The 13,449-nt window shown below is 46.5% G+C and overlaps 1 protein-coding gene across 2 annotated transcripts; it reads right to left on the reverse strand.

Moving 5' to 3' along the window:
* Window positions 1-268: 268 nt before the first annotated feature.
* On the reverse strand, window positions 269-8,574 carry F7 (coagulation factor VII). Of its 2 annotated transcripts, none has more exons than XM_054813122.1 (8): window positions 8,294-8,574; window positions 5,909-6,069; window positions 5,315-5,339; window positions 5,110-5,223; window positions 4,110-4,250; window positions 1,835-1,941; window positions 1,213-1,333; window positions 269-1,001 (listed from the first exon to the last, which is right to left on the reverse strand). In XM_054813122.1, exons 1-8 carry the CDS (start codon window positions 8,361-8,363, stop codon window positions 463-465), a joined length of 1,278 nt encoding a protein of 425 aa, XP_054669097.1. In that variant the 5' UTR covers window positions 8,364-8,574; the 3' UTR covers window positions 269-462. The 2 variants fall into 2 exon arrangements, with proteins under 2 accessions (XP_054669097.1, XP_054669098.1); XM_054813123.1 differs by lacking the exon at window positions 8,294-8,574 and adding an exon at window positions 6,636-8,265.
* Between the last annotated feature and the right edge of the window lie 4,875 nt (window positions 8,575-13,449).

Consider the following 13,449-nt stretch of genomic DNA (forward strand, 5'->3'; position numbering starts at 1 on the left):
CATAAATGTGTTCAAAAGAGATTGCACACATTTGTGGACAACAGGTTCATTCATGACTATTCAACCTCATGCAACTTCTGGCTCAGGAAGTCTGTACATCACTGATTACCAGAAGTTGAGAGGGTAGCTGGAGGAAGGGTCATGGTATGTTTGATGCGTTGCTGACAGCATCTAGTTCTGTCCCTTAGCAGAAATGGATGCAGAAAGAGAGGGACTCTGAGTCCGATTTGTTGTGGCCATTCCGTGCCCACTTGACAAGACACGCAAGTTTACAAACAGTATGGATAGGGAATTTATTTTATATATTCAAGTAGGCATTAGGCTCATTTCCAATCATTAATAGTGGTGTGGGTATCACATGTATCACATATCTCAGATAATGAAGGAATGTTTCAATAGGAAAATGGCACAGAGGGACTGGGGGGCAATAACACGATCTGGAAACGCTCTGGTTCAACTTTACTAATCCATGTGCTTCTTCAGCCAGTCAATGTATTTAGATACCCTTGTGTAAACGCCATAGCTGCCTTTAACAGCACAGCCCTTTCCCCAGCTGACAATCCCAGTCAGAAACCAAGTGTTCTTGTACTTCGTAGCATGAGGTCCACCACTGTCTCCCTTGCAGGAGTCTTTAACACCGGCCAGGTCTCCTGCACAGAACATATTCTCTGTAATATTTAAATCTGTCTCCTTTTCACAATCTTGTGTCTTTACGCGTGGCAAATCAACTCTCATCAGAACAGAAGAGGTGACACCTCCATCTAGTAGGCGTCCCCATCCGCTCACTGTGGAGAACTTGATGGAGGACAGTTCATACACTGCAAACCGTTTCTCAGGCAAACATATTGGCACCACATAATCACTGAGGTTGACAGGTGTTTCCAGGCTCAGGAGGGCAATATCGTTATCAACTTGTCCATTCGTGTATCCTTCATGAACGATTATCCTGTCAACTCTGCTTTCTTGTTCGGTTTTCTCATCGTAATTTATTGCGTGTTCACCTGGAAAAGTTATTAATTGCAGGTCATGTCAAGCAGCTCCTTGATTCCTCAGAAGTTTGAGGAGATGGGAGGTTTCTAGTCTGACACCTCCGACAGACAATTCCCTTGTACTGCCAGAGCCTGCACTTTTTGTCTTTTACTCTGGTTTGTCAGGATGAGAAGCTGCCACCACAACCACAGCTTGGAAACATGAGGAGGGGAAGATACCTACCCAGTCTCACCCGAAGCTGCTTAGGATGAGTATACTCCAAACAGTGAGCTGCAGTGACCACCCACTCTGGGGAAAGCAGGGTACCGCCACACTTTTCTTTCCGATTCTGTATTATGAGGGCCTGCCGACATAAAACAAATTAATGTCTTACATGAAATGTGCACTTGATCTGAATGTCAGTAGTCCACTTCTTTTATATTGCTTCTTTTTGTCACTTTATGCAACTGTGTTTGAGAATACAGTGCTGATTGATTGTCTGGAGAATTTAGGAGGGGGGAGTCTTTCCATGAGCATTTTCTCCATCTTGTAGTGTGGACCCTGCCAATGATGGCCAAGAGCATATCCCTGCAAGCTGCAGCTAAAATTCTTGCTGGCAGTAAGGTTAAGGACTAAGGGGTCAGGAGATAGAGGAGGATGTATTACCACTCCACTCCTAGGAACGCAGGTGCTCCAGAACAAGGCAAAGATGTATGATTGAAACAGGAGGATCTGCTGGCTATGGATGAAGAAGGAATTTGGTTGTCCAGACCTGGCACTTTTTATGGATTTTAACATAATAGTTAAGATAGTGGTTTCATAAAGGAAAGAAAGAAAAGGCAATGAAAGATTTCTGAAGACTCACTTGCCATGGGCATTCACCTGGAGGACAGATTAAACCACCTACTATTCTCCCCTGTGCAGATGCATTTTTTTTTGCCAGCACTGGTATTTTTCCACATGGGTATTTCACTGAAAAAAAAAAAAAAAAGAAAAAGAAAAAAACAACAAACAAAGGGCAGCAAGTGTGATTTTATTGCACCGAATACACAACAAAATATGTAAGGTCTTCAGTGAAGTTATGTCAGCTGAAAAACTGGTTTCTAGTCTGGGAGCATGCAGCTCAGGAGGTAAGTAGTCTTTTTGTTTGGAAGCAGCCAGAAACGCTTTTACAAATGGAATGCAGGTCCATACAGTATCATTGACATATAGTCACCTACCACAGGAGTTTGCAAACAATATACCTACTTAAGATATATGTCAACACAATGAGGTGGGCTGCAGGTTGGAGAGCAGAAGTGACTCTGTCAAGCTTTGTAGTCTACATATTTTCAGTGACCCTGCTGACTTTAACTCAGTTGTACTAAGTACACAGCATCCATGGTGTGGTGAGACACAGCCTTGAGCATAGGACAGCAGCTTGCTATCCCTTGTTTGGGTGGGCCCGAAGATCTCCTAAGAGCGGACACTATGTCTTCTGGTATGCCTCCTGGCAGACTGCCTAGTTTGCTTGGGTCCAGAGTATCCTTGATTCTTCTGGACTGCAAGTCTCAGTCTAAGGTCCATTTGTAGCCTGAGCAAGTATGTGAAGATGGGCAATAAGAGAATCAAATCTTGAGGACTCAACCTGCGACTGAGATACAGTGCAGAGGAAGCCTTGGTGTTTTCAGTACATCCTTCACTCAACAGAGTTTTCCTTTCAGGAAGAAGAAGATCTACCTTTGGGGTTTTTTTTGTGCGCCACGTGGCTGTGCTGTAACTGAACACACCGTCCCTTACATCCAGCAGTCACTTGGTGATAACGCTGTGAGAACGAGTGCTCGCCCTCTATCGCTTTGGGAGCCAGGGCCCTGTAGTCTATGCTGAGCTGAATCTGACATCCCCACGGATCTGTAATGGCCTGAACGTGCCGGTTACTTCACCTGATGCAAAGTCAGCATCAAGCTTTTACAGGAACAGGCAAGGTATGGAGAACCAGGATTGGCTCTTTGGTGGAAGGTCACCATGGACGAATGCAGAGCAACACAAGTTTGGGCATTTGAAAGGGACGTTGGGAGAGATGAGAGAAGGACAGTGAAGGGACCGGCAGTCTGGCAGTCACACAGTTTTGGTTTTTTGCAACACACTGTCAGTGCTAGGGGTATTTTGGTCCCCAAGAAGCAAGCAATGACAAATACACCTTCCTCACAGGCAAAGTCACGCTGAAAAGCCTCTGGGGACTATTGAATTTGTTGTTCTCAGCTTTTAACAAAAGCAGCTTCCCCATCACGTGATAATTGCAGAATCTGCTAATAAGGGATAAGCACATTACTAGACATTGTTTTCTAATGAAATTGCTGTTGTTGAGAGCTAGGTTGTCATTATCAATTCTCTGCATGAGCGCTCCATTGAGGTGCCAGGGCGGGGTGTGGGGGGGCATTACCCCTCAGAATTACTTTCGCATGCTCCCTGCAGCTCTGTCCATTATTTTCGTATCCCCAGGGGTCTCTTTTTCCCCTCTAATAAAGTAATTGAAGTGGGCATCTGCAGTAGATTCAGGTGCCAGCTTATGTGTTGGAAAAATAATTAACTTGTCCTATCCTAGTCCCAGTTGAAATTTACCTTGTTAGATGACTAAGAGAAATATCTAGCTGTAGTGTCTAGAGGAATACCAAAAGTGTAATGGTCCTACCAAATAGGAAAAAAAAAAGTGAAAAAAAAAAAGAGGAAAAAAAAAAAGAGAAAAAAAAAAGAGGAAAAAAAAAGAGGAAAAAAAAAGAGTAACTAATTTTCTCTGGTTTTAATAGGCCTCTTCCTCTCTTGATTCCTCTGCTGAAATAAATATGGTAGTCACAAATCCAGATTGGAGATCCAACAGTAAAACAATGATGCCCAAAAATATTTTCCCCCAAATATTTTACCTCTAGGTCCAGGAAGGAGGGGTCCAAAAGGCTCCCTGCTCGGTGTGCACACTTCCCCAACTGCTTTTCTGGGGTGTCTAACTTCCACCAGAAGCCCAAACCTACTGCTCTGGACCTTGCCCTTGAAGAAGAGGTGGGGAGCTGGTGGCTAAGGGTTACGCCTTGCACCTCCTGATTTGTACGTGAAAACTCTTCCTCCAGGACTGGCTTAGACTTAGCATCAGTCTAGAAGTATCTTACCTTGGGGAATGCAGGACACGCCATCACTTGCTAAAGCGTAATCATCTGCACAGAAGCACACTCGTTTTTCAGACTGCTCGTCAGCACAGTACTGTTCACAGCCACCATTGTCGTAAATGCACTTCAGTTTGTCGGCCATGGCTAAAGTCAGAGAAAGAGTATTTAGGTTTCCAAATGTGGGTGTTGGTGCTTACTGTGAGTCAACTGCAACTTGAAATGTTGACAGGGAAGCAAGGTAGCAGAGCAGATCTCTGTGACGTATGTACAGTGACTGCACGAAAAACACCTTCCACTTGGCAAAAACGAGGCAGACCTTGATCTCCAGGGATTAGGGAGGAAAAGTCTATGCGTCAGAAACATACGCCTAAAATTCAATCAGTCTGCATTTATACAGTATCTGAGCTGTCTCAAGGTGCTGTAATTGTGTGGTAATCATCATAATTTATGACTGAAAAATTATAACTATTTTGTATTTTCCCATTTGGCAGAAGGATGCTCTGGGATGACGGTTGAGACTGCCTGTTTAGACTTGATGAGTGCCTAGTCCTTGGTTCTGTTTCAGGGTCTAGGTGTAACACTCAGCATGCGGTGCCCACTGAAATCAGTGGAAAGACATCATTAACCACTGGATCTGTCCCCTCGGGCTTTGTACGATGCGTATGCAGCGCAGTTCTCATTTACACACTGCATCGAGCTTCTAAGTCAAAGTAAGTTCAGCACTTGGGTAGGAAAAAACTTTCCTCCTTTTCTCTCAGATCAGGCAAAAAAAGACAATTATATTTTTTTTACAAAGTTGTCATAGGGTAATAATTATCTTGGTGCGTTGCAGTGCCTGACTGCCAGCTGGTTAGATTAATCACACGACACCACAGGCTGTGTGAACAGCAGCTGTCACTGCTAGAATGATGCAGAGTGATAAGGATTGCTACTGTTTACCTCAACGCCTTCCATTTGAATTAATAATGACATTTTTATTTTGTTAAGCTATGCCAGAGCTGACCTTTTTCACAGCTTTTGCCCTCATATTCGGCGGGACAGCGGCACACGTAATCCTGAAACTGGTCGTCACAACTCCCGCCGTTCTGACAAGGGTTGGAGTCGCACTGGTTAGGGTCTGTAAAAACATTCAGTGTCAGTCCGGCTCACACGGAGCTGCAGCAGTGGGAACGGTTTTGCAACTGCTCAAATATCCTGAATGATCGTACCGGAATAGATGTGCCAGAACTCTTTCTGGAAGAAAAAGATGTGAAATTTAATTAAAGAAAAATTAACTCAGGTTAAGTCCTACAGCCCTTGTAGCACAGGAGGGGTTACAGGCAGCCACAGTGATGCCCCTTTGCCTTTATGGAAGTTAATATCCATAAAATAGTCTACATTATTTCCTACATTCTACATTATTTTTATCTACCAACAGAGAAGGGCACTGTGTAACACACACAAATAGGTTCTCCATCAATAACCTCCATACAGTTGAGGTGGGATTGACTGAAACAGATGTTGCACAATACAATAATTGAAAGTATTGTCAGGCCAGGAATTACTGGGGGGCTGGGAAGATGTCTTAGAGAGCATCCACGTTCCCACCACCCCCTGATGGGCACTGCCTGGGGCGGCCCATGCAGGATGGCCCTCCTGCAACCCACTCTGCTGCTGCGTGTCCCCCTATAAATGTAAGAAAGATGCAAACAGCAGGGCACAAAGTGCTTTTTTTGCTCTGCTGGTTTAAAGTGTCAGGGCACACCCCTGAGTAGGGGGAGTCCACCTGACAATGAGCGCTCACCCAGCCCCGTGTTACTTACTGTCCTTTCATCATCATGGTAAATCTCTCTTGCTTCCTCGAAGGAACACTTTTCTTCCATGCATTCTCGCTCTAGTGACCCCAGTTTTATCTCTTCGAAGAAGCTGTTGGCTCGTCTTTGCCTTTGCAAAACGCTGCTTGCCTCTTCCTGCTTTAGAAAGACTGAAAAACAGCGGCATGTTCCCTTTGTTGTACAGCTGTGTTCTCCAGACAGAGAGGACGGGGGGATGATTTCCCCTGAAAGCTTTTCTGCTTCCCAGGCTGTTTCTGAGATGCTTTAGAAAAGAAATGGACGAATGTGAAAGAGCCCCTTTCTCTGGCCTGCTCCCAGATCACAGAGCCCAGAGCTTAAGAGAAGATGGCGTGTTACACCGGTGTTGTACCTCAACGACTCCTAAGGTACCATTGCACGTCATATGGCAGGTCTCAACACGCACAGCACAGTTTCTTTCAATTCTAGCAGCTGAAAAGCATGTGTTGCTTTATCTAGCACTGATGTACAAGGCGACACCTGATTTTTCTGTACTCACTGCAGTATAAGTCACTTGGTGACAGGTGGACCCCAGTGACCCCTAACTCCCCAGTGCTCCATTCCTCACCCAGGTTATCTCACCCCCCTTCGCTCTTTGGACCTGCAGAAGGGACTTACCCCACCACTAGCAGACAACAGTTTTAAACCCACTGCTTTAAGATATTTATCTTTAGTTTTCTTCTGTAAAGAAGGCTACCTTAGGGTACATAGGAAGGCTGGACAATGCTGTTTGTGTTTCCTAGTGGAGCCTGCGGATGGCTCCGAGCTGGTGCCAGCACCACAGACCACAGCCATGGGGGTCTTCTCCCTGTGCGCCTCTGCCGTGCTTTGGAAAGACATCGGGTAGACAGGTTCAACAGCAGACGTGAGCAGCACTCACGTCGTAGGGCTACACCAACTCCCAACTGACAGAAGCGTGCGCTGAAAGAGCTGATGGCATTGTCACCACGCTGACCTGCTCCTCAGCTTCAGGATACAAAGCACATCACACAACCATGCCCTCCCGGTATAATTCAGGATAATGAACAAGAGGTCCCAGTGCTGTGGGGTACTTTTGCCCCACGTACTACACAGAACAAGTCTTGAAATAATTAATTTTTCTTTTTTTTTTTTTTTTTCTCCTCCATGTCAGTAGGGGATTCTGGAGCTTCACGTCAACAACTTACATTGCTTTTAGCTATTGCACCTGGGATTGCGAGTAGATTTGAGAATTAAAGCTGATGTATATCGCCTGCCTTTCCCCCAGGACGTTCTCCACTTCGTGACCCCTGAGAGAGCGGGAGTTGCCTCCTACCTGCAGGAAGGGCCCTGAGGTGGTCGCCGAAGGACAAGACTCATGTGTGTCCTCACTGGCATGCACACAAACATAAATCCTGAGAGCAGTTATTCCAGTCTGGTGAGATGTCTCTAAATATTTCTGTCTAATCAGGACATTTGCTGAATTACATGCAAAATGGTGGTAATTTTCCCCACATTTCAAAGTTACTTGAAGGAATAAAACATTGTGTGGCGTGCATTGAATTTATCCCAGGGTGCTTCATAAACATTTGTCCGCTGTAGGAATGTCAGCTGGGTCTTTCTGCTGTGATTTCAAAGTCAGGCTGTATGCATTTAATATGGCTTTCTTAAAAGGCTTTTAATTAACCTCAGATTGCAGATACATGACACATGTATCGGTGCACAGGCGCAGACTCGGACAGAGGAGCGTGCCTGGGCGTGTGGCTGGGGACATCCTCCTGCTTTTATTTTGGCATTCTCCACTTATTTACATTGGAATGCTTTCGACTTTGCTACGTATTTTTCCAGCTTTGTTCGCTGCAATGCAGGAGACCCAGTCAATGCCTGACCGGGAATCTGAAAGCACTGAGGCTACTTTATTAATTTGGGAGCTGATTTTCAGACACGTCCTGGAGCTACCGGAGAGCTCCCACCTCACTGCCTTCTACTGCTGCCGAAACAGGGTGGATCCTCACCTCTTTAATTTCTCATCAGCTGAATGCCAGACTATGGATTCTTTGCTTTGATAGATACCACAGTTCAATATGAAATAACAATAAGTCCAAGTTCCTTTGTTTCACATAGTGGGCAGGCAGCTGATGGTTTGTTTGCCTGCTGTCTGTGCTGGGAGAGAGTAGATTCATTTAGCAATCTAGAGGTGCTTTTCCTTAGCTGGCGAAAGAGGCACGTGGATGCCATCACTGACGGCAAACGAGAGCCTTAGAATAGCTCACAGGCACAACCAGAGGCAGGACAAACATGCAACAGTGCTAAAACTAGCAGTGAAAATTATGTTTGAGTAACAGGAGGGAGGTCCATTGCCAGTAAACTTAATTACAGCCATATCCTACGACATACCTGCATCCAGAGAAAGAGGAATCAGTAGCAGAAAGCAGAGAAACAAAGCCACGCACTGCCTGGAAACCATGATGAACCCTGCAAGCCAGCGTCCCGGTCGTGTATTGACATTTCAGCAAGGTCTGTTTGGCCAAAGAGCTCAGCTTCAAGTGCTGGGAGCCAGAGGAGGGGCCGGCGAGTCATGGAAACGGTGAAAGATCCATGGCAGCCCGGCGAGCTGAGCAGAGCAGAAGGGCACATGTAAACCCTGCAATGTGCCCTTTTCGCACAAGCAGGGAGGTGGGTTTTGAAGCGCGCTCTCCTGACGTGCAAAGGCTGTGCTGATTACACAGGCCGCTAGCCTGGGCCTTCATTTTATATTTAACACACATTTTTCTGGAGAAACATAAATGCCGGGACCCTGGCCGCATAGCCCCGCATGCAGAGAGCAGCGGCACGGTATTTATCTTGAGTTGGCAGTCAAGATACGGCCGTTCAGTGCTCTGGAGTATGATCGAACCACTGACATCCGTCTTTTCCCATTTCCTGTCACCAACTGAAACTCTGCACTTCTGGCTGAATTTACTTGGGAGACACTAATTAACCCGCAAGAAACACCCTACACTGTTTCTCTCCATCTTTACTGCAAGAGCCACGTGGCCTGCACAAATGGTACCGACTGGAAGAGGCACCGAGCTGACCCACGTTCTAGTTCGTTAGTGAGGATAGGGATTTGAGGGGCTGATCTGCAGATGAGGTTTTAGCTGGAACACAAGCAGTCCTCTGATTTAATGGAAATCAATTAATGGCATCAGACCAGAGTGCTGACAACATTCTTGGGGAAATATTTACGTAAGATAGCAGCGAGGTAAAGAGCATGTTTGCCTATGAGAAGAGTTGCCTGGGGGCTGGGGTGTTTTTCAGGCTGGTCTCCCCATCCTGTGTGGAAAGGAAGGAGGGTCGGCTCTGCATCTGAACGCTACCACAAGGAAAAGCAACAGTGGGGTTTGTTGTTGTTTTTTTTTTTTTTACTTTGCTGCCAAGGCTCAGCGTAGCTCCCTGCAGAAGCCGTGATTGCTTAGGAAACCTGGGCTCGTTCGTCACATGCAGTCCTGTTATTCAGGCGACAGTGCGCATGGCTGGGCGTCCTGCTTTGAAACCGCTCTCCCAAGCGGGGGCATCCCGGCACATCTCTGGGTCGCAGCCTGGCTAATTCCCAGCAGTCCAGTTCCTGGGGCGGTCTGGGACATGTGCAAGGTCTTGTCCCGGGGCAGAGGAAGGAGGCCAGTTACTGGAATACACAGGAGCTGCAGCGGCCCCACGCTGTGCCCATCTCTGGTTTTTGGGAACCCTCTCCACACCTCATAGCCTACCAACACGGTCCTCATTCCTTGTTCGCTTGGCTATGGCAGTGAGTTGAAAATAGCCAGGGCGTGTTCAGCTTAGCAAGACCAAAGCTAAGCTTGTTGGAGCTGCTTGAAAATTTCTCTCTTTCGCTCATCTTCTTGGGGAAAGCTGTAGCCCCCACCTATTTGAATGAGTCACATGGATCAGCGCCTGAGGCTGTGCCTCCCGCACTTGGGGCCAGCCTGCATCTGCACCTCTTGCCCCCGCGGCTGCATTTCCTTAGTCTGGGTGGGTCTCTCTCTGCCGGGGAGGGTGGGGTGCACCACGGCACCCCTTCCCTTTCTTGTCCACTTTGCAGAGCCTGCACATCCTTTAGGACTGATGCAGTATTTTCCTTCTTCCTTCCTTCCTCTGTTGGCATCCCTCAAGCATGAAAGATTTTGCTTTTATTGCTTAGGAATACAGCCAAATATTCAGTTATTATTTTTAGAGCCCAGGGAGAAGCCCAAGTGCTGGGAACAACAGTCAGTTCATATAGGGACAGACCTGCTTCCAAGAAAAATTCATGCGACTAGGTTTCATCAGGGATGACAGGGGTGACCATGCCCGTGAGGAGGGTCCCTGGGGATTCAGCAGTCCCGGGACTTCGTTACAGCTCTTCGCTCATGAACTTCATAGTCACAGATCTTGTCTCAAAGCTCTTTCCTACTAACTTCAGCTGGGCCACTGATTTGGTTAGAGAGCTGTGTTTTTAAAGAAGAGCTCCCCTTCCCTACTGTCTCAGACCCCAGCCAGAGGAGCAAACATCAGTTCGTTAGCATTTCTTCCCCAGAAGAGCCCTAAGTCTTTCCTCCTGTGTGGTCTTGCTATAGTTCATGGGAATTGCCCTGGTATTCTGCTCTATAAATCTCCTTGCCAGCGCAGGATTCAGCCTTGGCTTATGTTTTCTGAGCAGTTCCAAGAAAAATAATCCACTGTTCAATTAAAAGTGAGTCTGTATCAATGTAAACATGCACCCCTGCTGCTCACGGGTGCTACTAGAATCAGTTTGGGGACAGCCGTTCAGAAAATATGAGTTACGATATTTTTTTAGTGTATGCTTTGGATATGCCAAAGTTGCTTTATTTCCAAAAGAAACTTGTTCAGAAAATTAAACATGAAAAATGTTAATGATGTGAAATTAAAAAAATGTAAAGCAGAAACATTACCCTGGAAGGCATGATGAACTGGTGTCTCAGAACATGCCGTTCTTTACTCTTGTTTTGTTTCCTACTGACTTTTTTCAAATAAACACTCTTACGATATTGCTATTTTTAGTTTGACATTTTGGGTTGAAGAGAAGGCAGGTATGGAAGCTGTGGGGAACAGTGCAAATTGATCTGATCCAACAGGTCACTGGTCATTTAAACATGAGGTTTCTAGTCAGCACTCAGGAACAATTTAAAAAAAAAAAATCAATGATTTCTATTTCAAAGAGGTCATAAAAGATCATTTGAGTAAGCTGACAAGGCTGTGTCTAGGTAAGAAAGGTTTAGAAACAAGCTGCCTCATTAATGTACAGAAAACTCAATTTAAATCCCCAATAACAATAGTAACTAGCCATCATTCATTTATCAGACTAATTAAAGGCAAGCTAAACCTGTGATCAAGTTAATAATCTCCTATTTCCATTATATTAATCTATAAATATATGAATATCATGCTGCCAAGCTTTAAAGCAAATTATTTACTTTTTAGACCTCAAAAGTGAACTGTTTCTTTCCGGCAGAAAATTATTTGTCTGTTTATGGAGTTCTGTATCTCTACAGAGCAAATATTTTTGGAAAGAGGAAGTAGGAGCTGGAGAGATAGTAATTTTGAGAATTTCTTTGTGACCACCTCTGAATACAAGTGCTTAACATTTTATTTTTTCATCTTGACGTGGGTTATTTCTTCCTCTTCATTTGCTGCCTGAGAAGGATATCTGAAGATAGCCAATAATAAAGGAAACAAAAGACACAGAAAAATTAGATTTCAAATAAAGGCAGCATGCCCCAAAGTTTGTTTATATCACCTATTTCAGTTGGTAATAAGAGATATTAGCTCTACTACGGCCCTTCTCTTGACTGTGTCCCGAGACCATCGCAGCTGCAACAGCCCCGCTGGTGAGTCCGTAGGCTTTTAAATGCAGCGGGGGACCTTGCTGTCTTGTCAGTCCGTGTAAAATGCATAAATGTAAAAATCCGGAAGGTGATGAATCGATTCACTTCAATTGATTTGTCAAAGAGAGTATTTCAGCACCAAACTGGCTAACCTGAGTAAAAACCTTTCAGAATAAAAATGCAAAACTTGATCCTTGATTTTCTACCACCATCTTTAGGCTGGTGCTGGTACAGGCGGTGGCAGCGGCTGTGGTACCTTTGAGAGGTGCAAAGATGCCCAGCAAGCATATTTTAGTACGTCATCTCTTCTTGTCTTACTGCTATAGGGACTTAACGTTGTGGGTGATTTTTTGCCTGTTTCGGCAGGGTCAGAGCCTCAGAGGAGCTGGCAGAGCTTCTCCTGGTTTGCCTTTGCCGTGGTCATGACTCAGCCTCTCCTTGTGAAGGGCTGAGGGACTCATTTTCTTGCTGCACTGCAAGGTTGGATGAGGAAACATTGCCACTTTCTCTTCTAGTCTGCTTTTTGTGTATGCTGCACTGCTTTTTTTCTCCTGAGGATTTGTCTAGACTGTATTGGGTTTGCATGGCAAGGTTTTGGTAGCAGGGGGGCTACAGGGGTGGCTTCTGTGAGAAGCTGCCAGAAGCTTCCCCTGTGTCTGACGGAGCCAATGCCAGCTGGCTCCAAGATGGACCCGCTGCTGGCCAAGGCCGAGCCCATCAGCGACGGTGGTAGCGCCTCTGGGGTAACAGAGTTAAGAAGGAAAAAAAAACACTTAGGAACAGTTTTTGCAGCCAGAGAGAGGAGTGAGAAGATGTGAGAGGAACAACCCTGCAGACACCCAGGTCAGTGCAGAAGGAGGGGCAGGAGGTGCTCCAGGCGCCGGAGCAGAGATCCCCCTGCAGCCCATGGTGAAGACCATGGTGAAGCAGGCTGTCCCCCTGCAGCCCATGGAGGAAGGATGAGGGGGTGTAGAGATTCCACCTGCAGCCCATGGAGGACCCCACACCAGAGCATGTGGAGGCACCTGAAAGAGGCTGTGGCCCGTGGGAAGCCCACGCTGGAGCAAGTTCCTGGCAGGACCTGTGGCCCCGTGGAGAGAGGAGCCCACGCTGGAGCAGGTTTGCTGGCAGGACTTGTGACCCCGTGGGGGACCCACACTGGAGCAGTCTGCTCCTGAAGGTCTGCACCCCGTGGGAGAGACCCACGCTGGAGAAGTTTGTGGAGAACTGCAGTCCGTGGGAAGGACTCACGTTGCAGAAGTTCATGGAGGACTTCCCCCACGCTGGAGCAGGGGCAGAGTGTGAGGAGTCCTCCCCCTGAGGGGGAAGGAGCGGCAGAAACACCGTGTGATGAACTGACCCCAACCCCCATTCCCCGTCCCCCTGTGCCGCTGCGGGGGAAAGAAGGAGAGAAATTGGGAGTGAAGTTGAGCCCGGGAAGAAGGGAGGGGTGGGGGTAGGTGGTTTTATGAAACCCAACACAGGGTTTATTTCTCATTACTCTGATTTGATTGGTAATAAGTTAAATTAATTTTCCCAAGTTGAGTCTGTTTCACCTGTGACGGTAATTGGTGAGTGATCTCTCCCTGTCCTCATCTCGACCCATGAGGCTTTCATTATATTTCCTCTCCCCTGTCCAGCTGAGGAGGGGAGTAATAGAGCAGCTTTGGGGGGCACCTGCCCTCCAGC

Source organism: Grus americana, chromosome 1, assembly GCF_028858705.1.
Source record: "Grus americana isolate bGruAme1 chromosome 1, bGruAme1.mat, whole genome shotgun sequence".
Taxonomy (NCBI): Eukaryota; Metazoa; Chordata; class Aves; order Gruiformes; family Gruidae; genus Grus; species Grus americana.

Coding starts and splice junctions, on each gene's coding strand:
- F7 (XM_054813122.1), bottom strand. CDS start 8,363: ATGGTTTCCAGGCAGTGCGTGGCTTTGTTTCTCTGCTTTCTGCTACTG. Junction 6,070..8,293: donor TCCTCTTTCTCTGGATGCAG/GTATGTCGTAGG, acceptor GCTGTTTTTCAG/TCTTTCTAAAGCAGGAAGAG. Junction 1,942..4,109: donor CGTGTCCTGCATTCCCCAAG/GTAAGATACTTC, acceptor TTTTTTTTTCAG/TGAAATACCCATGTGGAAAA.